Here is a 23,033-nt window from a genome sequence, read left to right as displayed (position 1 = left end):
GTGATGCAATGCGCAGCATGTAGTTTTCAGCGACAATAAATTATTGTACATGTCCAATTTTATATTCAGTGAGATGGCGACTATGTTTCGGCAAATTAAGCTGAACCAGCATTGCCTGAAAGGGCCACAAACGCGTTTGCTTAATGACCAGGATGACCATTTTAAATTTTAATCAGACCATACTAAATATTTGTATCGGTTTCATTTAGTAATATTTGCTTGTCCTTATTTAACGACTCAAGATTGATATAAAGCGATTTTACTTAATCTTTCAAACGTCTGTTTCTAGCATGCACACGGTGCGTGTGCACATTGTCACGTAGATGCTCACTTGCTATTTTATAGTAAGCATTGATTAGGAGTCAGCAGTTGAAATTGCTACCTCACTCAATTCTTAATTTCCGGTTTTTCAGCATGAACTCTTTTTTAAATTGGGGATTCAAGCAGGTAATAATACAGAGGAAGAGAGAGCCAACCGCCCAACGAACATTTATCATTGTTGATTTGAGGCTGGACCCTATTGGGTGTTCCCTTCCCTCTTTCGGAATGCGGATTGGTCAATGCTAAAATATGCTTTTCATAGTTCTGATAGGGTGCTCCCATCAAATTGTTTTCTTTTCCAAAACATTTTTTTTTTTTGGTAAAAGGTAATAATATATTGAGCATAACTAACAATATACACAAGATTCGGCTCCATAAAACTTGCACTTAAGAAGACAACAAGTCAACTTGAATGGAAGGGCGCCGAATGCAAAAAGCCGCTCACAAAAAGGCGACGAACAAGGAAAAGGCAGGCAAAACCTGCACTACCAAACAGCACCAAAAGAACAAAAACCCGAAGTAGAAGAGTCAGCTGACGTCGAACCGCAACCAATCCATATGAAGTAAGGAAAAAAATGAATTAGGTATAGTAATATCTTTACTAATGTCTTCACCTATGACCTACCCATATAAGTTATGTATTTCTTGGTGAGAGATAGCTCTTTAGAAAATTAAACTTTCTGCTTTCTTTAATTTGTTTCTGTTCATGGTGATAATTGTGTTTTCCAAACTGTAGGTGCAGAGAAGATTCCATGGATAAGCAATGCCAAATATCTCAATGTTGAAAAGCAAGTCTCAAGTCATTTGTAGCTCAAAAACAGTTGGGAAATGAATATATCCTCCCACGTGGCATCCATGATCATTGGAAATATTAATTTATTTATTTTAGTCAATATAAAAATCTCTCCATAAGTTGGCCATTAATGTATGAAAGTGAAAGCACCAAGACAAAAGAAATGACCTAGTTGGGTTAAAAAATGAAATATATGTTCCACCATGTTATGTCACTGTCTCCATCTGCGTAAGTTTCGAGGGCCACTTTCGTTTTATCCTCTTTGCTTGCTTTCTATTGGGAAAGGAATATACCTAATGGCCTCATTTACGCACAACGCATTATTAATCTTTTCTTTTTCTTTTTTTTTACCATAAGTTATCCAATTTGGATTGACATGACGGAGTATCTTTTGCTAATGTCACTGCTTAGGCCGCACTAACTATGGATTTTGAATGATGTGGAATGCTTCAAGTGATAAAGGAATGAGAAGAGAAAATCCGTCCATGGAGAATTCGAACTGTGTCCTATGAATTGCCATGAACAACTGAGCATAGCGACCTACCGAGCATACTAAGAACCAATTGTCAAAACAAAGAAAAAAGCCTAGTAGAAAAGGATTTGCTTTGGATAATATATGATTGATAGAAATATATATTGCAATTATGTCATTCTACAGAAAAGGTAAACGGCGGGAAATACTAATTTGTCATTCAAGGCATATTATAAAATGTTTATTCTATTTCGTCAATGTACAAATCCTCGAAAGTTTAATATAAAGTAGGGTCGAACAACCGAGCCGATTTAATCTGATAACCAAACATAATCAGCCTTACCCAATCAATTGAAAACAAATTCACCCAGGGATCAGGCAGTTTCTTCACAAAACAGGAAATTGGCCTTAACCAAATTTAGTTCTCAATTATCAAGAATTGGTCTCTAGCTTTTTGTTATTAGACCTTGTTCAAGAAACAAGAGAGATATGTTGGAAATGGGTTTGGAACTTGGAAGACTGGGAAATCCATCCAATCCCTTGACCATTATTATATCACAGTTTGTTCCCATGGTATTTTTTTCCTAAATGGTAGTTGTATTACTTAAAATTAGGTCTGATCTTCCCAAAAACCAATTCTGACGGGTAGCTTTCCTAGTTCTTGGGTTAAAACCTTATTCTTTATAACCCACCAACCCTAACTTGAAGTCCGATCAATTTACTTATGGATATGGATCATGTGATCATCCTTCAATTATTGTTTTTTTTTTTTTTGCCCATTTTCTAGTATATACTTGTGACTGCCGCTACTTACCATCTAAACTATCTACTATCTAATCCTTATGTCAATATGAGTTTGGAGAATCCTCAACGGTTCTTTGGCGAGATTTATTCAACCTCATTGGGCCCACTTATAATTAACTTGGGCTTTCTTCCAAAGAGAAAATAATAAAAATACAGGTTCAACTAACCTCGATGTTGAAAAACATCATGTGTGGTGAAAGGCTCTGGAGGACTCTCCTTTTTCTTACCTGTACTACTAGGTTCAACGGTTGTAACGTGACAGATAATGACAATACTATTGTACGAGGATTCTAATTCCGAGGAAAAGGTAAGAGTTTGTTGATCAACGTAGACTTTCAATGTTTTATTTTGGGAGGGTCTTTTCGTTTCACTTTTTTTGCAAGTCATCCGAGGCCAACAACTTATTCCAAACGATAGGGAGACGATTCATTTTGACCTTCTGCCTGCCATTATTTATCTTTACAATGGAAAGCCCCAAAAAATATATATATATCACCATAAATCTAGTGTTTTCTCGATTCACTAACAAAATTAATATCCATGCATTCGCTTGATCTCCTCAATGACTTTATTTAGAATAATTTGATGTTCTAAATAGCTTACTTAATTTGGAGAACCAAATTTGCCTGTGGCATATATGCTGCAAAATAGGTCCTCAACCGAGAGTCTTTCCAACCTTAAATTTCTAATATCCGGATTTTACGACACTCAATCGAGTTTAAAGGAGGAGAATATCCATCATTTTAGCATTTTCTTAGAAATGATAATGGAATCTAGTAAAACAATCGAAAGGTGATTCTTTTGGAGCCAGCTCGAGACGCTTCCTGCCAATCAATTAGCTATATGCAATTAGCTAGGGGAATCTCGTAGTCTAATAAAACTGATCGGGTGCCCTATGAGGCTTGGATACCTATTGTTAAGATTCTGTCCTTGGACATGAAACCATTCCAAGAAACACATTGGCCTATACTAAGCCAAAAAATTATTAACGTATAGTTATGAACATGATTGGTGTGATGAACACATCAATCAATTTTCCAATGAAGTGATTGCAAGAATACGAGGAAGCAAAATGTCCTTTTGAATCTAGATTATTCCAAGCTCTTATCGGTGTTAGATATGCGAAATACTTTTGAGACATGCTCAATAGTGTCATCGAAATCAAATCGAAGATCGAACTGGATCCTCAAATGGTGCAGACTCAAATCAATTTCGAATGGCCGAGAAAGACCTGATCGGGAATTGGGTTAGTCCTCGAATTAATCCAGCCGGTCTGGCTCATTTCTCCAAACTCTTGCTTTTCCAAAAATAAGAGCAAGAGGAAGATATTATCATCAGAAAGATACCCCATAAAGGAAAAGACTATGATAAGATGAGAGAGACATGAGAAATGAGTGAGATGTTTACTTATTCCCGTCTTTTTTTTACCACAATTTGAGGAAAATATCCGACCTAAAAATAAACAATGTCCGTCCAATCATCCCTCGTGGAGTGCATCTCATTTCTTGTAAACCCCACGCTCCCTTCTCATCTTATATACCTCTCCACCATCCACCCACCAAGCTCCATCACTCATCGCCCCCGTTCTCTCCCTCTCTCTCCCTCTCCCCCCTAACGTTTCTGGCCCTCTTCTTTGTCTGGACAAAAAGATGGGAAGAAAGTGCTCTCGCTGTGGGAACATAGGCCATAACTCAAGGACTTGCACAACTTTCATGGGGGCAGCAAGTGCTTGTGGGCTCAAGCTCTTCGGTGTTCAACTTGACCTGTCTTCTTCTTCTCCTCCTTCATCATCAGCATCTAGTGGTTCTGCTCATCCTTATTCACTTGTCATAAAGAAGAGCCTCAGCATGGATCGTCTGTCTTCTTCCTCGGCCTCCTCCTCGTCTCCATCTTCATCCCTCTCCTCACCAAGAGTTCTTGCTGATGAACACTGCAATAAGACCTCCCTCGGATATCTCTCTGATGGCCTCGCCGCCAGATCCCAGGAGAAAAGGAAAGGTGAGGGCTTGGAACCTCAGTTGTTTTTGAAATCCTAATAGAGTTATAATTTTAAATTTTTTATATTGATTACTTTTTTAGGGAAAAAGAATGTATATATTGAACACAAGTCGTTTTCTAATCTCATCATTAGCATCTCAACTGGTGTATGCTTTATTAATTTATCATGTTCAGCCGATTGTATCATGAGTTCTTTTTATTAGCATCTCAACCGGTGCGTCTCAACTGGTGTTGTCGGATGATTGAACTATTAGGAGTTCCATGGACGGAAGAAGAGCATCGGACATTCTTAATGGGGCTAGAGAAGATGGGGAAAGGCGATTGGAGAGGCATCTCCAGGAACTATGTGACCACGAGAACCCCAACCCAAGTCGCGAGTCATGCGCAAAAATTCTTTCTCCGGCAGGCCAGTCTTAATAAGAAGAAGCGGCGGTCCAGCCTCTTCGACATGGTTAGTTTTCGGTAACCATGTCACAAATCCATACATTAATTGGGCACCAAACTCACCAAAAGATAACTCAAAAGTCTTTTCAAAAGCCTCACGATTCGGAGAATGATAAATAAACCGTTCGCTTGTGGTGTGGCAGATGGGAAGATGTTCAACTTTTCGCGAGCAAAGCGAACGACCACGCTTGATCAGAACAAAGAGCTCTCTTCGATATGAAGTGGTGCCTCTTCTTGCAATGAGCACCTTCAAGCCTGGTGATGAAGAGAGTGATCGTGAGCCACATGATTCAATTTCAAGACCTCCTTCGCTCTGTGATTTGGCCAATCCCTTGGAGCTGAAACCATCACCAGTAAACCCCATAAAGAATCCATCACTGTCTCATGCAGCACCTGACCTAGAGCTCACACTGGCTGCTCCAATGCCATTGGACCAAAATGAAACCTCACCTTCCTCTCTTTTCATTGGATCCATTAGTGTGACCTAACCTAACAAACAACATGCATATATTATTCCTGGAAATATGCATGTGCTGTCTCTGATCTCTCATCTCTCTCGAGCCTCATTAAATCAAGAAGATCAAATGTGCAAATGTTTCTCATGCTACGAATACTTCGTTTTTGCTCTTTTCTTGATGATAGATGATGTTATTAGTGGAGAAGCAGAGATCTAGAGGGTGATCAGTACTGTCTTTGAACGTTTGATTGGATCTTGCGTCCATGACTTTCCAAGACATGAGTTTTGTAGTTCACACCTTAATCTGAGCTTCTCCGATCGGTTTCTACAGATAATTTTTAGGAATTTACAGCAGCAGCATCGATAAGAAAAGATCCTCCTCGTGAACAGAACATCTGTTGCCAGGATTGCTGACGGTTAGTTATTAAGTCCACCATTCGTGCGACAATAAAGATTAGACAAGCTTTATTAGATGCGTGGTTAAAGATTCGCACCATAAATAGATGACTCAAGTACTCTTGAAAAATCGGATAAATGTAATTCTTTTTGACCAACTATTCACGTGCTGCAATTTGCCATTGCATTTCCATACCGTCCGTATGCTCATACCCTTAAATAAAATCTTGTTTAACAAAGACTAATTTCGAGGGATGACACGTGTCTATTCGAACACTCCATAATATTCATCCGAATCAATCTTTTCAGATAAGATTTTACTCAAGATGGGTGCGCACGTAAAGCGATTGGTCCCATTAGGGTTTTCAAGATCCAAAAGAAGAGAGACAGCAATCTATGCTCTCACCTCCGACTCACACCAAAAGTCACGAGAAGATCCATCTTTTTTCTGGGAGAGAGCAATTATTAGACCCTTGCCGTTTCCATTTTCGCTTGCTGTCAGTCCAAATTTAGAAGCATCAATGAAAGGACCAGTGCACTTTTTCGAGAAAAGGCACATGCCTACGTACGACACGAACCCCCAGTAAATTACATGATACGTAATATAATACGTGCAGAGAGGCCAATAACAGAAAGGACAAAAGAAAAATAGTCGTCGAAGTATAAAAGCTTGGACCACTTCGATCTTGCAAATCGACAGCGGTGTCCTTTGCTGGGACCAGAACAATGATGAAAACATGAAAAAACCCTTCGTCAAGAAGCTTTTTCTAGTTTCTTATGACCACGCCAATCATATGAAATTGCATTAACATACTCGGATTGATTAAAATTATTCGCGATTTTTTTCCCTCACGTTTTTGTTCTTCAACGCTTTGTAAACCGATGAGGCATGTGTTTCATGATAATCCAACTTGTTGGAGTATGTGGAGATTTTCGAGTCAATAACTGAACAGTCCATGAGCATATGCTACGTAAAGAATAAATATCGAGCAACGTAAAAAAGAGATGCGAACAGGAAAAAGATAATGAAAACAGTTTGGTCGAAATGAATTCGCAAATTGAGTTGCACGGATCCAACAAATTGAGGGACTTAATTGCATAAAATATTTAGAACTAAATTGATCAAAATGACTATATTAACAAATTGTTAAAAAGTTTTGAACTAAATTAGTAAATTATCAAAAGTTTATAAAAATTGGCAAATCGTAAAAAAATTTAGAACTAAATAGACACAATTGAAAGGTTTAAGACTAAATTCGCTTCCGTACAATAGGTTTAGAAATTTTTGGACAATTTTCCCAGTTGTAGCCCACTATTATGTACTTTTTTCATTCAATCTCATTTTGTTCGAATTGCTCATGAAAGCAAATTCGTTTAATTAACAAAAGGGATTGCGTTTTCATTTTTCGTATATAAAGCAACAAGAAATTATGTGACTAGAAAAGTGACACATCTTGAAACGTCGACGGTCGCTACAAAGATAAGGAGGAAATGCAGCTTGTCCACAAACTTGAGTATGAAAGAAACTGCTTTATCGAGTCCTGCCGGCATATTTTATGTTCAATAATGGAGTAAATCCATCTCGTTTTGTACCTTTGTGGGGAACATTTGCAAGGCAGACATGAAATGTGGAGGGGACCTCTAATTTTTTGTCTTCAATTTTTTTATTTATTTTCCCCCCGGATTATAAGTACGTCGGTGAAATTAAATATTGACACTTCTCATGAGACTTTCAGCATCAATCTCTAACGCGAGAGAGATGAGCAACGTGGGCAAATTATCTTTCTCGCGATCACGAGACTCGTCAATGGAGTCAAACATCCGAAAATAAATGGGTCCTTGACTCAGATAAATCAATACAATGAATCTTGAGAGTGGTTGTGTTCTTTTTTTTTTTTTTCTTTTTTGAGCAAATTGAGAGTGGTTGTGTTACCTGATCTGTTTTAGCCCAACATAAAATGCACGTGTCGTTTAATGTTTGATGGTCGGGTCCAAAATCGGGTACCAATCATCTTTCAGAACGGAGAGAATGGGACATAGACATGGCCTTGAATGGCCACCACTTGAACGTACCAAAAATCAACAGTCTCGACAGGTCTTTTCCTTTGGTTGCCGAAAATCTTTTTAGGTGAGGCTGTGTCCCCACATGCGTCCGTCAGATTTTGCCACATTGAGAACCGCTTTTTCCATGAGAGGCCGACCTCTCAACAAGCTTTGCGAGTGCATTGATTTGGATGTTTCGGAAGGAATATCGGGCAGGACCCCGGACTCCGTTTTCTTCCGAAATCGTGGGACAAGATCTGATCGTCGACCTTATCTTAATCACCTACAATTGGTTCTGCGTCTTCTCACCTATGATCTTTGATCGGTCCGGTCTTTTGCCGCGTCGGCACCGCGGGAATCCCGGAACAGAACTAGCTTTCGCCTTTTGTCAACGCTCTTTGCTATCACGGGCCTAGAGCAAACGCGTGTCCGCTAATTCCTAGTCGTCCCGGATAAATCCGACTTGTCGTATTTGCAGAAATGCGGTGCACTTCACTAGGACGGAAAGGATCATGATGCATTCGATAGTTCCCTTTTGCACGAGCACCGACACCCGAACCACCATCGTTTGCTCTCCCAGAAGGCCTTGTACCAACCTCGAATAAGTATCTATCTAAACCATTCGATTACACAACATGTGAAAGACGACACATTAGAGATTGCAGTCTTCTCCCTAAATGAATTTGTAACAACTTTTCTTGGAGCACTTTCTTAGTCTTTACTTTATATGGGGGCGACCATCGGCTGGCCCATATCGATTTGAACCGACTCCGGTGCTAATAATTCCTACGAAGGTTCAAGTCATGTACTGGATATCTCTTCGCCTCACTTGTATAATCTCTGAAATCATCATCTCTCCCTTGGAAAAAAAGGGTTTCAAATGCAAAGGCTGCTACATTGTACGGGAAAGAAATATATAATGCGACTAGAGGCCGCGGCAGAAAATGCCAAAACGTAATGAGAGCAAATAGAAGTATATATAGCGAAGCTAAAGGAAGCGCAGATGATAATGCAGGAAAGCGTGAATATGATACACTAGTGAGGACACCATATCAGATCTTTGTTAGTTCATATCCAAAGTAACTCGCCAAAGAGTTCAAAATTTTGAAGAGGGAAAAAATGAATCAATCAATTTGCTAAATGAAAGGAAAGAGAACATGAATTTTCTACCTACATTTCCATGAACAATATGTTACACTAAAGGCCACCAAAGAAACAAAAAATGACGACCTAGATCCAAAATTAGCAGTATATTTTCGCGTGTGAATCATATACACTCCCCCATTTTTTTTTTACTTGGGTTACGGTTGGCATGCTGTTCGCTCTGATCTGATCAGAAATATGTACCGGAAGTAGGCAAACACAAGAAGAGCTTCACAAAAGGAAGAAACTGCATGCTCAGTCGACCTCCTTTGCGGTCTTAGGCACCTGTCCCCCCAGAGTATAAGAAGCCCATCAGGAAAAGGCGGGAAATTGCATTTCTGTGGGTTTGTGATTTATTTAATATCATGAATCATGAGGGCCTTGGACCATGAACGTAATACGCTTAGCACTTTCTGCACGAAGGCTATCTCCTTTATATCCAATCTGGGAGCAGAAACCATATTCAATATACCTCAAAGCGGTTGCTCCAGCAAAAATTTGCCAAAACTTATTTTAAATTGCACGGTTTGCACCGGTCAATATAAATATATAAGAAAAGAGAGAATAATCGGGTGCATGGGATTACCTCACTGGGACTGTCAGGGGTGAACCAGCCCATCTGCACTCCAAGATGTACAACAGCAGGAATCAGCTTGAACAGAAATGGTGTGGTCACCTGAAAAGGCCCCATTGAAATGGTCATAAACAGGCGCCTAGTGGTTGCAAGGTAGGATTAAGCAACGTGCTCCACAACTTTTAGACATTATGGAAGTTTGATTGAAGCAGGTCACTACTGTCTATGCAACATCTCTTCTAGTTCTGGAACAATAACTGTGACACAGGAGTCATACAAGATTCAAGAAGATTCACCATCAACGACAGTTCTTTTCCATCTTATTTGCAACATCCTCATTCACCTTGATAAGAAGTAAGAACAATATCTTGACGCTACAAAAGATTTACAGGATACCAGCATCTTGAAGTCCGAACTAGCAATTGCTCATTGACACCAAAAAATAATATGCAGCTATGCAGGGTATATTGAAAGACAGACAGTAAAGCTGATACATACCAAACTGAGAGCTGTGGTACCAAGCAGCAAGAGGTACAGTTTACCCTACAAACAACAGTAAACATTTTTAATTGCTTGGCTGAAAATATGCATATAACAAGTCCATACACAATCATCTATTTTTTTGAGATAAATACTCTGATTTACAAATGATCAAAATAGTTTTGTCTCTTTCTTTTCCTTTGCTAAGCAGAAACATTTGCAGTTCAAGGTATCCAATCCCTGCCCCCACCCCCAATAAGGAATTTTTCAACCCCAACCTTGGGGCAGTACTCAGAGGTGAATGTTCCAATGAATGATTCAAAGGACAGAATATAGGCAAAATTGATGCATCCATACTGCATAAATTCCCAGCTATCCATTTGTCCGTTTCTTTTAATATATAATATATTTTTCTATGTTTTTCTTTAGGGACCAATAGACTAGAATAGAGACCCTTAAAGTTAGGCATAATATTATGTGTGCTACAAACACAGAACTCAAACTATAATAAACTGAAGCACAGACCTCAATTATTCGAAGATTAGAAGCACGACTAAGAAGGACAAAAGCAAATTCCCCAATCTGTGCCAGAGACATTCCCACCTGCGAATGAAAAATTAATTAAGGCAGGGTAAGGAATGTATCTAGAAGGTAGCCAAGAAAACACCATCTGGTAAGGCCTTACAAGAAGTGCAGTCTTGTTGTTATATCCAAATCCTTTCACAACTGCGGCCACAACTACTGTTTTTATGATGATCACCAATATAACAGCTGCTAGTAATATATCAACATGATTCCAGAGAAACTGAATATGTATCAACATTCCGATGCTGGCAAGAAAAAGAGCAGCAAAGAAGTTTCGGATAGGTTCAACCTGAAAAAGGACCAATGTAAGAGTGTAGCAATAGATTAAGTATAACAAGAAAAATAATGCCTAAACACGGTTGCAACAGAAATACAGAAGAACATGGCTACTGATCGAAGTCAACAGTTACAACTGGTATTCATGCCACCAAAAACATGCATGGTTTAGCAAGCTATTCAGTAATGGTTTTCTGAATGTTGTGGGACATGAAGCAACTCTTTAAATCACATTTAGTGCAGCCTACATTCATTGGACAAGAAAAATTCATCACTATGGACATTTCTTTTTGCTTGAAATTCTACATTCCCCACCCCACTCCCAACCCCACCTACCCCCCCCAAAAAAAAAAAAAAAAAACCACAAAGGAAGAAAAATATGAAGAAATATTGCAAAGCAGCAAAAGAAAATAAAAGAGACAGAGACTAGTAAAAGAGGAAAAGGAAAGAATCATAAAGACAGATGCTAATTGCATAATCATCTCTCGATACGTAAATAGGAAGCCAAAAAGCACGGAGTGATGTTGAATGTCATCCGCTGCTGTGTTTCATAAAACTATTTTACGAGGGAAATTCATACTTGTTCAAGTGTGTGTTGACCTAGATCAGTCGTTGAAATCATCACTCCAGCAGCAAAGGAGCCCAGTTCAAGGCTCAGGCCCAACTTGTCACTACACTGAAACAAGGCTGACATATCATATCATATATCAAGGGCATGGATGCACAAATATGAGTGTGGTATGCTGCAGATGACTTGATTACATCCCTCATGAAGCTTTACTTAATGCATTTGCACAAAGTTACATGTACCCGTAATTGTGAAGGTGTTTCTAGATGAGTATTCAGTCATAAAACAGAGAGAGAGAAATGAAGCTAACCCAAGCAACAAGCAGGCAGAAAGCCACCGATGCCAATTGATAAAGCTCATTAGTCTGCATAGCATAAGTTCCAGTCAAACAGTATCTAACAACAAAATATTCTTTTCGAATGTAAACTGTATGCTTACTTGTGATGACAAACTGATCATAAGCTTAAGGAACCATGGTACACATGTACGCGACAATATCAACAAAATCGCCAAAAATGTAATTAGAATCACCAACCTGGAAAAGATAAAAAGCATAATTATAAAGGATTATAACATCAGTAATCAGCATAGCGAGAAAATTTAAAAACTGAAGAACTTATGCTAGAGATCAATCAAGATGTCAATTTACATATCACCAAATGTTTTCCAAGTAGCTCACATAGTGTAAGTGCAAAGTTAATATTAACATTAGTAAAACACTTGTTAAGACCCACACACACTCCAGCAAACAAAACAGATTTTTGTCATTATCGCATAAAGCTTGCGAATCTTTGATCGTGCATATATGCTTGCATTTGTATAAAACTAGCTGAAAATCAGCAGATCCAATGCTCACGATTTAGTCATGGATATCACTCCTTGAAGGATGCCAGAAGTGCCACCAAGGACTGGAAGGAGAGCAAACAGCAAACCAACAGCACAATCCTGGATACCAAAAGCTCAAAATGTGAAGTGAGAAACAAAAGAATCTCAACAAAATTCAATTAGCAAATAAAAAATATGCATACCTGCAAAATAAGGGTTCCAATTGTAACCTGACCATGAAGAGCACTTATACTATTTCTTTCCATCAAAAATTTTAAAACCTGCAAGCCCCAAGATAAAACAGGTTTGCCATTACAGCTTCCAAGTACAAAAAGGCCGACATGCGCAATAAGATTCTGCAAAATAGTTACCACAGCAGTCGAAGACATGGAGAGGAATGCACCAACAAATACCCCCTCTGAAGGTTTACCACCGCATAACTGCAAAAAGCATGAAGCCATACACATGAGGTCCCTCATCTCAAATACATCGAGCTACATTCACATAACGGCAAAGAATTTTAAAGAAAAATTCTCTTCATGTAAAACAAAAAGAAAAGGATTCAGATGTCACAAGTAGAATCCTCTTGTTGCTAACGTCATCCCGAATGATCTTATCTAAAAGAACGTGATTTAGTACAATTCATGGTACAGCATGAAATATTCTTTCATTAGAGAACAATCTATGTGCAAGATGTCCTACGCATATTGAAAGTCCTACAGGTAATCTTTTTCATTTACAGTCAGGCAATTTGCATGTAGTGCATTCATCTTTATGCACAATCAATGCAAATGTCCTAATTATTTCAGGTGAAAGTCAAGTCCTTGACCGAAGGATGAGTCCACGGCTAATGTGAATCCATCAGTCATGATATATCTCAGCCCATGCAGAAAATGATTAGCATACCGAGGCTGTTATGCCGCACAAGCATATGAAAAGGAAAATCTGAAGAAGACCTCCCAGAACAGCAACTGCTCTAACAACTCGTAGCTGTAAAATGTCGTACAAGAGGATTTAGCATCAATTGCTAACAACATACAAGATGAAAAGGCTAGGATAAGCACAAAGAAATAAGGAAGGTAAGTCAAACCAACCTTAGTCGCTGAGAACTCAAGTCCAAGGGCAAAAAGAAGAAAAATTACACCAAACTGAGCAACCGTTTCAACCTGTGTGCATGTATTAATGACAAAATCAATATTAAGAAGGAATGATTCAGCAAAGTAGGGCAACCACCACCTTTGCAAAACAACTTTTTCTAGTCAAAAACCACATTGTTATGTCAAGATAACTGCCTCAACTGCATGTATGGACTAGTTTTCTATCAGGGCCAAATCAAGCGTCTACCATTCTAAACAAAGCCCTCCCTCTCACAGGTACAACTGAAAGTTTAATAGAAAAAAGGCAAGCAAAGTGAAGTTAATATGATAAAGCTGTTCAAAATTTCCTCCTTTAAAACTGCAAAACTTCGTATGACCTTCCACAGACCTTTCTCAATTATTGTAAACACCACACCTTACCCCAAAGTACATTAATGTGGAAGAAAAGCATAAATGACCAAGCTCAATGATTTAAAAGAACCAACAAAAAACAACATGTAGCACATAAAACTTCTCGACTAAAATCTGAAGCTTGATTGCACTGATATAGCGCTCAGCATAGACACAAAACATCATACTTGCACCAATTCGTTAACAAAGTTAAAGCCGCCAGGTCCAATGAAAGATCCTGCGAGCAAATACCCAGTAATCACCTGCAAGTTTCAAGGATGATACATTACTTGAGAGACCCAATTAAGACTTAAGTAAGACCACGAGCCAGGTACTCTTAACAACAAGGTGCAGCTTCCACATGTGCAACCAAGAACGCCCATAGACATATGAGACTTAACTATAGGGTCTCTCTAAAACCTAGATAAAAAGAAAAGAAAAAAGAAGAAGAAGAGCTTGCAAAAACATACCGGCTGTCCAGCACAGGCAAAAGCGATGCCACCACAAGTTGCAGAGACAATGACAACTACAAGATCTGATATCAATCTGAAAGTATAGAAATACCAAAAGTTTGAATAAGCCAACATGACATTCCTCCACATACTAGGAAACATGGCTTGAGCACATAATCATATGCTAACCTTAAGTCCAACTGTAACACAGGGTACTTTGACTTTGGATTCGATATGATGAATACATTGTCCTGAACATAAATGTCCCGCATGATTGAGTTATAAAATTATTTTTCACTAAAGGAGAGGCTTCAATACAGAGAAGCAGACCTCCATTTGTGGAAAGGATTTGTGCAGTTTCCTCATAATGGGATAAGTAAAGCAGAATAATACAGAATAAAAGAGTACTCCGGACTCCATACATCTGATGTATACACAATATATTTCTTGCGTTACATACCTTCCGATCAATCAGCATTGGTGTGTCTTCCGGTCGGTTCTCATTATCCAGGTTGAAAACAGTATGTAGCTGGAATGACCTGACACAAGGCTCGATAAATGGCTCAGAGATCTCATCGATGTATTACTAAGGCTGAGAGACTCACAATAAAAGAATTATTGACAAAACGGCACAATAGAGAAGAAGACATACTTCTCATCCTTGGTGTCATTCTTCTTAGACTTTACTCTAGCAACAGTTTCCAAAACTGCCTGATGAAACACAATATAGCACATTCCATGAATGTTCAATTAATAGAGCCTATTCAAGAGGCCATTACTATAATACACAGCTAATACACAAAGCAATTTTAATTTTGGATCAGTAACAGAAAAATCACTAATTTTTTTCTCTTCTAGGCTTGATCAACAGAACAAACTGCAATGACTCCAGCCCAGACTGCAGGTAGTTAGCCAAACTCTCCGACAGTTTTTTTTTTTTTTTTCTAACTAAAAGTCTTTATGCAGGTTTTATAAGGGAATCAGGGAATCAGGGAATCAATTACTTTTATAAGGGAATCAGGGAGTCAATTACTTATTACAAATAGAATCCCGCACAGACTAATCAATATAAATCTATCTACAGAGTTCTGTCATGATGCAAAAGTTCAACATTGTGGAAGTTTTTGGTCAACTTGCTCTCTAGCAAGCAAAAGATACATAAAGGATAAAGGAATAAATAAAAGCCTCATCAATGAAGATCAGTCTCTAGTGTGACATTTCGTACAAATGATGCTAACCTGCTGCCCTGCAACACTGTTATTGAAGCTTCCAGGATCTGTAACTGCAAGAAACAAGATGGGTTGGTAATATGCCCAGATGCATCATTCATCCCATGACTACCCCTAGCAGAACCATTTTCCTCTATTCGAGAAAGGAAAAGTACCAAAGAATTGCAAAAGCAAGTTCTTTAATCACTTCCATTTTTTCATCCTTCGTCCTACTGCAATTAAAAAAAAAAAAAAGAAATCTGGAGCTGAAAGCTAATCCAACACAATACTGCTGATTGCAAACTAGACTACACAGTACGGACGCGCTGAGCGCGTCAAACCAGAGAGTTTGAAAAATCAGCAGCCAATGGGAGATCAACTAAAATGCAGCAAGAGAAATCGACTGTCGACTTCAACCTAATTGCTCCACAAAAAGAGCAATCAATTCCCTCACATCACTCGCCAGCACCGACTCCAAACAAACGTCCTAACCGCTCCCCGGCACGAATCCGAAACCCTAGCCCCACCACATCGCCAAACAACAAAAAACGCGGGCCCGAGAGCTCAGATCTAGCGCGAACCTTCGTTCTGGTCGCTCTCGTGGAACTCCTTCTCGAGCGCGCGATCGATCATGTCCGCGAAGCTGTCCTCCTTGGATCTCGGCCGCGAGGCGTTGAACTCGGCGGCGGTCGCGTTGTTCTCGTCGGCGAAGGCGGCGGCGGCGCCGGACTCGCCGGCCGAATCGGCCCCCTCCGCCGCCGCCGCCGCCGCGAGCGGAGAGGGAAACCGGAGGAGGAGGAGGACGCATGCGAACAGCAACGAGAGCGGAGGCGCATTGGATCGAAGCCTCATTGCCGGGAGGGAGGTGGGGAAGGCGGTGGCCGGAGCGGCGGCGGACGTCAGGCGGGGGAGCGAGTGGCGCCTTCCCGCGTTCCGGCTCTCCGCTTCCTGCTTCTCCTCCGTCGTCTTCTTTCAGTACAGTGTGGGCGTAGAGAGAGAAAGAGAGAGGTAGAGAGAGAGAGAGAGAGAGAGGGAAATTGGCTATGTTTCTGTTTCTTTTTTTTTTTCGGTTTGCGTGGTTGGAGCTCGGGGGAAAAAAAAATGGAGGGTCCGAGGTGAAAGTACGGAAGAGCCCTTATGCTCTTCTTTCAGTAGCCACTTGCGAGCCGCGATCCCCCCCCACGCGCTCCTCCCCGCGCGTGCAGCGCGTGCGGAGAATATGCTGCCCGGTGCTTATACCCCCCTCATGCCATGATCATGAACTTTTTCTTTTTTCTCACTTTTCCATCTCTCTTTTTTAATTTTAATAATCACCTGAAAAGGAAGGGGAACATAGTGGATCTAGCGTATAAATTTAAGAAATTATGGAATTTTCGTGATTATCAGCTGTTTAGTGACTACAAAGTTTTACAACATGGAAATACGGAATGCGCAAGTATGATTAGTTATCGAATAATTAATGTGTATACTAAAAATGACGTGAAATATTAAATACCCGTTTGTGTGTTCAATTCTTGTTGGGCTGTCATGTTAAGTAGTTGCTCTCGTATCATAAAGCGCAATCTTTGTCAATTTGCGTCCGAATCTCTATTTCTCCCTCTTTCTTCATATTTCAAACGTTGCAATTGAAAATTCATGTCAATTGAAATTTGATACGGTCCGAACTAATGGGAGTGTTGCTCGAAATATTCAGGTGTAGCTAGATTGAAAAAAAAAAAATCTCCCAAATCGAGGAAGTTCTTGTAATTATTGGAAGTGGGTGAGCAGTAGGTGAATCATGGGTTACATCCATGCAAAAGCTTTAGCTCGATCTTCCCGACACTTTTTGAATGCACTTGATTAGCTAATTAAATGGAATTTATTGGTGTGCTTAGAGGAGAGCATTAAACAGGTTCATTCCAGCAAGCAAGAAGCATTTTTGTCACGAAATCAAACGGACGAGTTTGATAGACTAAGTTAGCACAAATGTATCGAGCTCGCCGCCATAATTCCATCAAAATCAGTTAGTTCGACCATTCCGCCCAACATATTTTATCATCTCGTAGTTTTGACTCAACCTCGGGTTCAAGCTTAGGCCATATCGCATGGTTCGAACTGCTCTTCTAATTTTCCTTTGGAATGTCGAAAATGCCAAGAAGATCGAAGAAACACAAAAATGACAATGAAAAAGAGATCCTACTCAAAGTAAGCGTAATTACCGAGTTCTATCGATCTCGCAAATATGAATTGGATGCGGAATTTTAAGTCGTGTAACTAGTATTCGCAGATGATTCAATGTTTCCTTTATTTTTTACAAACTTCTCTCCATTTTTTTCCAAAATTTTCAATGAATCAATGTGATTAATATGGAGGAAAGAATAAATGCAATTGAATACTAGAACACCACTTCTAGGCTATCTTGCCGTAATAATTTAAAAAAAAAAAAAACTCATCTCTATATAGGGTCTCAAATTTATCAAGTAATTACAAAAGGGGAGGGTGAATACCCGAAAAAAAAAAAAATCTAAAATGGGTATATTTTAATTTTTGTGTCATAAAAAATCTTAAACTAATACTTACGTGCCACATTCATCTCGAACTAAGTTGCATGACTCAAGAAATCTGAAACTAATGTACACGTGCTACATTTACGCAAGATTAATTTCTCGTCACAAATATCCCAAAATTACCTCAATGTTAGATTGGGAAATATGGTAAAATCCATTAATTTGCTCTAAAAGCTCCCTTACATTTCGAAGATCCAGTGAAGTCCCTTATTTCATCTCTAATATCTTAACATGACATATAATTTCTGGTATATGTATTATAAATGTATCGATTTTGAATTTTTTTATACAAAAATTAATGTACTTATATGGAATCATTGTAATTGTGTCATGCGGAACATCCGATTTGAAATTTATGGAGACATAAATGCTGATGTTGACGTATGGAAAATGATGATATTCAAATCAAATCCAGTGACTGCAATTCTGAATCTCTGATGGTCAATACTGGGTTTTCAACAAGGATCTTGAAAACTTTTTCCACAATTATTATCATTTTATATTATTTGAGTGGTTGGGCGATGACGGAAGTTCCTTCACGAGGGGGTAAAGAATGTAAGAAAAATCTTTCGATATTTGTTTGCCATTGCACTCAAGGAAGATTAGGAGCAGTTCTTTATATATTAATATATTATTCATTATTCGTTATTAATTAATGCGATTTCTCTTTTTCTTTTTCTTTTTGGCCCACCAGAAAATGATGGCGCGGTCTGCTCCGTTCCAGCGTGGCTACCGTCCACGTGGAGGAGGAGGATCCCGACCTTTTCCCCTTTTTTTATCTTCGATGTTACGTGTGACCTTTACGTGAAATCGGACGGAGGAGGTCAACTCTAGTACTACGCGCTGACGACGCGTCACGTGTGGTCTGTCGGCGTCGCACGAGCGGAGGAGGCCCGGTTTAGATGGGCCTTCTCGAGGCCCATTCATCCCCAACTTGACCGGCCCATGTTGGAGAGGCCCAATGTCGAGTCGACTCTCGTCTAGGAAGTCACCGGTTCTCGAAAGGGTGCGTTTGTTTCCCATAAAACCTATGATTTGGACCAGGGAATAATCACTCGTGTTGCTTGTAAAAATGAATGGAAGAAATATATTTTCGTCATTTATGAAAATGCTTTGGTATAAATTGTCGTGAATGGAGAAAATAGTTTTTGTTAACTAATAATTTTGAGAGATATGCAAATTACCTATTTTTTTGGAAAATGTTTTTCAAATCATTATTTTTTCTCGTATTGAATGGACCCTAATGGACCCTAATTATAGTTCCAATGACATCCAATGCCTAATTCCCAACCAAAAAAAAAAAAAAAAATGCAACTTTAAGTCCAATCTAGTTTTGTCTCAGATTTTTATTTTATTTAAAGAAAAATCTCCAACTTTCATTATAATCTCAAATCTATCCACACATTAAAAAATCACCACTGATTTTTTCAAAATCATCACTATCATGTCCAATTAGAGATTTCATTATCAGAACATCAATTTCACATTCGTACGCACTAACAATAGTCTCCTGAGCCAGTGGCAATTTTTGAATGAGTAAATAGATTCGTGACTAAATTGAAAGTTTGAGAATTTTTTTTAGAAACAAAAAGTTTGGGATTAATTAAAATTGAATATAAAGTTTGAATTTACAAAATCACAAAGAATGTTGTGAATATTAAGAACAATTTATAAAATTCAAGTGATGCGGTGATTCTTGCCGTTGGATTTCAAGCATTTTTAGTGCATACAACGTCTTGTGTATCATGGATCTAAGAAAGTCCTTAAAATACTCAACGCAGAATAAACAAACGAGAGATTCACCTTAGGGTGGGAGATCCCGTAATGTCACCTCTCGTATTTCCACTCACCTAAGAAAAAAAGCTTGGGTAGGAATCAAACAGCCTCTTTAATAAGGAAACTAGACTCCACGTCAATACTTTGATATTGGCTGCCCTCGGATAGGAGAGTATAATAGCTCTCCATGCCTAGATTGAGAGGAAGGCAGGTGAAAATCTCATTGTAGTGTTGTCGAAGCTCCGCTCGAGCCTTTCAACTGGCTGCCAACACAGTACCCTTGGTTGACAGCTTGAGTTAGAGATTCACCTTAGGGTGGGAGATCCCGTAATGTCACCTCTCGTATTTCCACTCACCTAAGAAAAAAAGCTTGGGTAGGAATCAAGCAGCCTCTTTAATAAGGAAAGTAGACTCCGCGTCAATACTTTAATATTGGCTGTCCTTGGATAGGAGAGTATAGTAGCTCTCCATGCCTAGATTGAGAGGAAGGCAGGTGAAAATCTCATTGTAGTGTTGTCGAAGCTCTGCTCGAGCCTTTCAACTGGCTGCCAACACAGTACCCTTGGTTGACGGCTTGAGTTTTAGTGCATACGACATCTCGTGCATCCGGCGCTTGGCACTAAAAGCAATGCTCTTGGACCCGGATCTGACCCACCAAACTTGCCCATTTCAGTCCAATTTAATGAGTTGCTTGTTGACCCAATAAAGCCCAATTTGAACTTTTCAATAAATTAAATAACTCTCTTTTACTTTAAGGCTTATGGAAGAAACGAAAACAAAGCAATGTGATGACTAAAGTATTGTTGTTTATATGCATTCAAAATCCATGCTAAGTCCATGTTTCCACACAAAAGCCTAACCCAAAGATTATCGGGTTAAAAGTCTATTTAAAATCGAAATATACACACACATTAAGTCCTCTAGCAGATGATATCCAGATATTATTAATTATAAAACATACAAATAAAACTCCATTATCAATGTAGATAGCAACTAATTAGTATAAGATTAAAAGATCACTAAACATGAAAATAAATTTCATGTCATGAGTATCATACCATCTCTAAATAGCATATAAACAATAGAAACTTTTGTATACCGATATAGGAAAAATAAAAATCCTGTTATTACGTTAAAAACGAGAAACATTTTTCCAAACGCAAGCGAGTTGCAATTTCACTGTAAAATAACAAAAAGAGAGAAGAAAGACGAGGGGGGCAATAGGTATGTTTTTCTACTTTTGTGGAGAAAGCACCGACTCTTTTTCTTGCGACCATGAGAGACCGATTTGAGCGATTTACGATCATAAAGTGACAAGCTTTGGGCGCCGTGTCGAGAAGATTTTATTTGAATTTATATACACAGAGACGTACAAAAGTCGAAAGGTTACCAATCATAGCCAAGTCTCCATGTGACTTTAATTATTGCCCTCCCCCATGCAAATGCAACCCACCCAATACAGATGCAGGCTTCAATATATTTTTAATGCCAAGCTAAATAGATTAAAGGAGCAGACATGCAACTGAGAAAAATACTGGACTGCATGTGTCCATCAATTTCCCAGAAGCTGCTCCAGCCTGTGCTACTCAATTCCAGCAGCAGCAGTTCTAGTTTATTCAATTGAAAAAAAAAAAAACTAAAAGAAAGAACCCACGAAGCCTCAAACATGTTCTCATTGGACTCAGCTAATCACGACGAATTAAGGATGATTAGTGATTGTCACGGCAGAGTCCTTGCCCCAGAAGCATACAAAGTTTAGATCTCAGAAAGATGTCAGTTGCTTCAACAAAGCAAGAGGAATGCTGCTAAATTAATAAACCAGCTCGAGTCAATGTCAAGCACCCGACCTAGATCCTCCGTCCCTCGTTGCGTCTTGTCTGCATCACGTTCACAGTGACTTTTCGGCACTTGCCGGCTTGATTTCGGTTTTAGAAATTCAGCGAAGAGAGAATTGGAATGATAAGGAAACAGTTAAAATGGACTGGCCGAGTCATTGGATCACGTTATCTAGGAAAAAAAAGGGAGGAAGCAGCTCAAAACAGGAGATTAAATTCTCTTTTCACTGGTTATTCCCATTCAAAGCGAGTAACAAACAAGATCTTTTGATCAAACTTAGCCTAACAAAGGAGAAACCACTCCACTTGCTAGCAAGTATCAGTATGACGTAGAAGAGATGAACTATTGAAATCTCAAGGCGTCACAGATTAAAAGAAAATAAAAATAAAAATAGGGAACCGTAGGCTGGACATTTGATAACTGGCCAATTATGCATCTTCTTTTCTCTAAACATGGAAAATAGTTGATTGAACTAGGAAGAATCACTCAGCACTCCTATTGCAGCATCTAATCAGCCCAAAGTGCAGCACCAGTACCACAACAAAGGCCAAAGATTCATGTTTCGAGACAATGTGTCTGCACTAGAGGCCACTAACATTTGAAAATAAAGCATCATATCACGTGCCAACATATGCAGTGATTCGACTCCGCTAATTTTGTTCTTAGTTTAAGATTACTCAACAAAAGAACAATTCCAATGTCATCATGTCCCAATAATGCACCTCGAACTTGCATAATGCAAGTAAATAATTAGACCTTGTGGAACCTCACCTACGCTCACATAAAGTCAATCTGGGCAAAGCATCAATGGATTTAGGTAGGAAATGAGACCAGATATACATCCTCAACAACCACATTGAAAATACCTGAAAGATTTAACATATCAGAGTCCAATCTCGAGCTAAATTTGTCAGAGAAATTTGATTGGGACTGCAATAGAATTTGTCAAAATCTTACCCACAATTGATGATATTCAAATGATTCTCAGTCAAATTGCCCATAGCTTCCCAGTTAATATTCCTGGTTTCCTGTTTCAAGAGGCTATTTGAAACAGCTAAAATTCAGCACCACACAGCAGCTAGTTTTGTTTGAACTTGATGGTTGCTACTAAAGAAACCACCAATGTGAATGTGTCTCCCAAAGTGAGTAAACTATAACCTAGTTGGCATATAATACTATTGTGCTTGCATATGCTTGTGTTTATGTGTGTACATGAGAGGGAGAGACAAAAATGAGTCTTACGAGGGGAATATCACCCAATCAGGAAACTTTTCCACAAGAATCATAAAACCCTTCCTTGCAATTCAAGAGAGAAATTATTCACTCATAAATCACAGGAAATGGGAGACACTGCGGTGATGCAATCACATGGTTGTGATTAACTGAACTTGGACTTTACATGCTAGAATCGAGGCACCACAGTTTCCCTTCAAACGAGGTTGCGGTTAATCTGTAACTAACTTTCCTCTAGTCTAACTACCCATAACTAGAGTACAGTAAGAGTAAATCATATATATCCCGAAATCTAGGCCTATAAATACTCCTCAAG

The 23,033-nt window shown here is 39.0% G+C and overlaps 2 protein-coding genes across 4 annotated transcripts; one reads left to right on the top strand and one right to left on the bottom strand.

The window, feature by feature from the left end:
- The first annotated feature begins 3,931 nt into the window (after positions 1-3,931).
- Positions 3,932-5,624, top strand: LOC104436500 (transcription factor KUA1). 2 transcript variants are annotated; one of them, XM_010049288.3, is made up of 3 exons: positions 3,932-4,388; positions 4,592-4,839; positions 4,976-5,624. In XM_010049288.3, exons 1-3 carry the CDS (start codon positions 4,040-4,042, stop codon positions 5,318-5,320), a joined length of 942 nt encoding a protein of 313 aa, XP_010047590.2. In that variant the 5' UTR covers positions 3,932-4,039; the 3' UTR covers positions 5,321-5,624. The 2 variants fall into 2 exon arrangements, with proteins under 2 accessions (XP_010047590.2, XP_010047591.2); XM_010049289.3 differs by having other exon boundaries at positions 3,935-4,388; positions 4,643-4,839.
- Positions 5,625-8,738: 3,114 nt separating this feature from the next.
- On the bottom strand, positions 8,739-16,394 carry LOC104436499 (K(+) efflux antiporter 4). 2 transcript variants are annotated; one of them, XM_010049286.3, is made up of 20 exons: positions 15,908-16,394; positions 15,357-15,400; positions 14,771-14,829; positions 14,579-14,657; positions 14,308-14,369; positions 14,137-14,212; positions 13,855-13,929; positions 13,274-13,345; positions 13,086-13,169; positions 12,551-12,619; positions 12,383-12,460; positions 12,211-12,299; positions 11,793-11,889; positions 11,665-11,718; positions 11,367-11,462; positions 10,611-10,799; positions 10,451-10,528; positions 9,944-9,988; positions 9,458-9,547; positions 8,739-9,315 (listed from the first exon to the last, which is right to left on the bottom strand). In XM_010049286.3, the coding sequence occupies exons 1-20, from the start codon at positions 16,176-16,178 to the stop codon at positions 9,235-9,237; spliced, it is 1,788 nt and encodes a 595-aa protein (XP_010047588.1). In that variant the 5' UTR covers positions 16,179-16,394; the 3' UTR covers positions 8,739-9,234. The 2 variants fall into 2 exon arrangements, with proteins under 2 accessions (XP_010047588.1, XP_010047589.1); XM_010049287.3 differs by having other exon boundaries at positions 8,739-9,156.
- Between the last annotated feature and the right edge of the window lie 6,639 nt (positions 16,395-23,033).

This window comes from Eucalyptus grandis, chromosome 3 (assembly GCF_016545825.1).
Source record: "Eucalyptus grandis isolate ANBG69807.140 chromosome 3, ASM1654582v1, whole genome shotgun sequence".
NCBI lineage: Eukaryota > Viridiplantae > Streptophyta > Magnoliopsida > Myrtales > Myrtaceae > Eucalyptus > Eucalyptus grandis.
Note: the sequence above shows the minus strand (reverse complement) of the source record. Positions and strands in the feature narration are given on the sequence as shown.

Excerpts from the sequence above, each read along its gene's own strand:
- LOC104436500 (XM_010049288.3), top strand. The coding sequence starts at position 4,040 with ATGGGAAGAAAGTGCTCTCGCTGTGGGAACATAGGCCATAACTCAAGG. Across the intron at positions 4,389-4,591 it reads ATCCCAGGAGAAAAGGAAAG|CATCTCAACCGGTGCGTCTC; the intron begins GTGAGGGCTTGG and ends TCTTTTTATTAG. Across the intron at positions 4,840-4,975 it reads GGTCCAGCCTCTTCGACATG|ATGGGAAGATGTTCAACTTT; the intron begins GTTAGTTTTCGG and ends GTGGTGTGGCAG.
- LOC104436499 (XM_010049286.3), bottom strand. The coding sequence starts at position 16,178 with ATGAGGCTTCGATCCAATGCGCCTCCGCTCTCGTTGCTGTTCGCATGC. Across the intron at positions 14,213-14,307 it reads GTGTTACAGTTGGACTTAAG|ATTGATATCAGATCTTGTAG; the intron begins GTTAGCATATGA and ends CTATACTTTCAG. Across the intron at positions 12,620-13,085 it reads TGTGCGGCATAACAGCCTCG|TTATGCGGTGGTAAACCTTC; the intron begins GTATGCTAATCA and ends TGCTTTTTGCAG.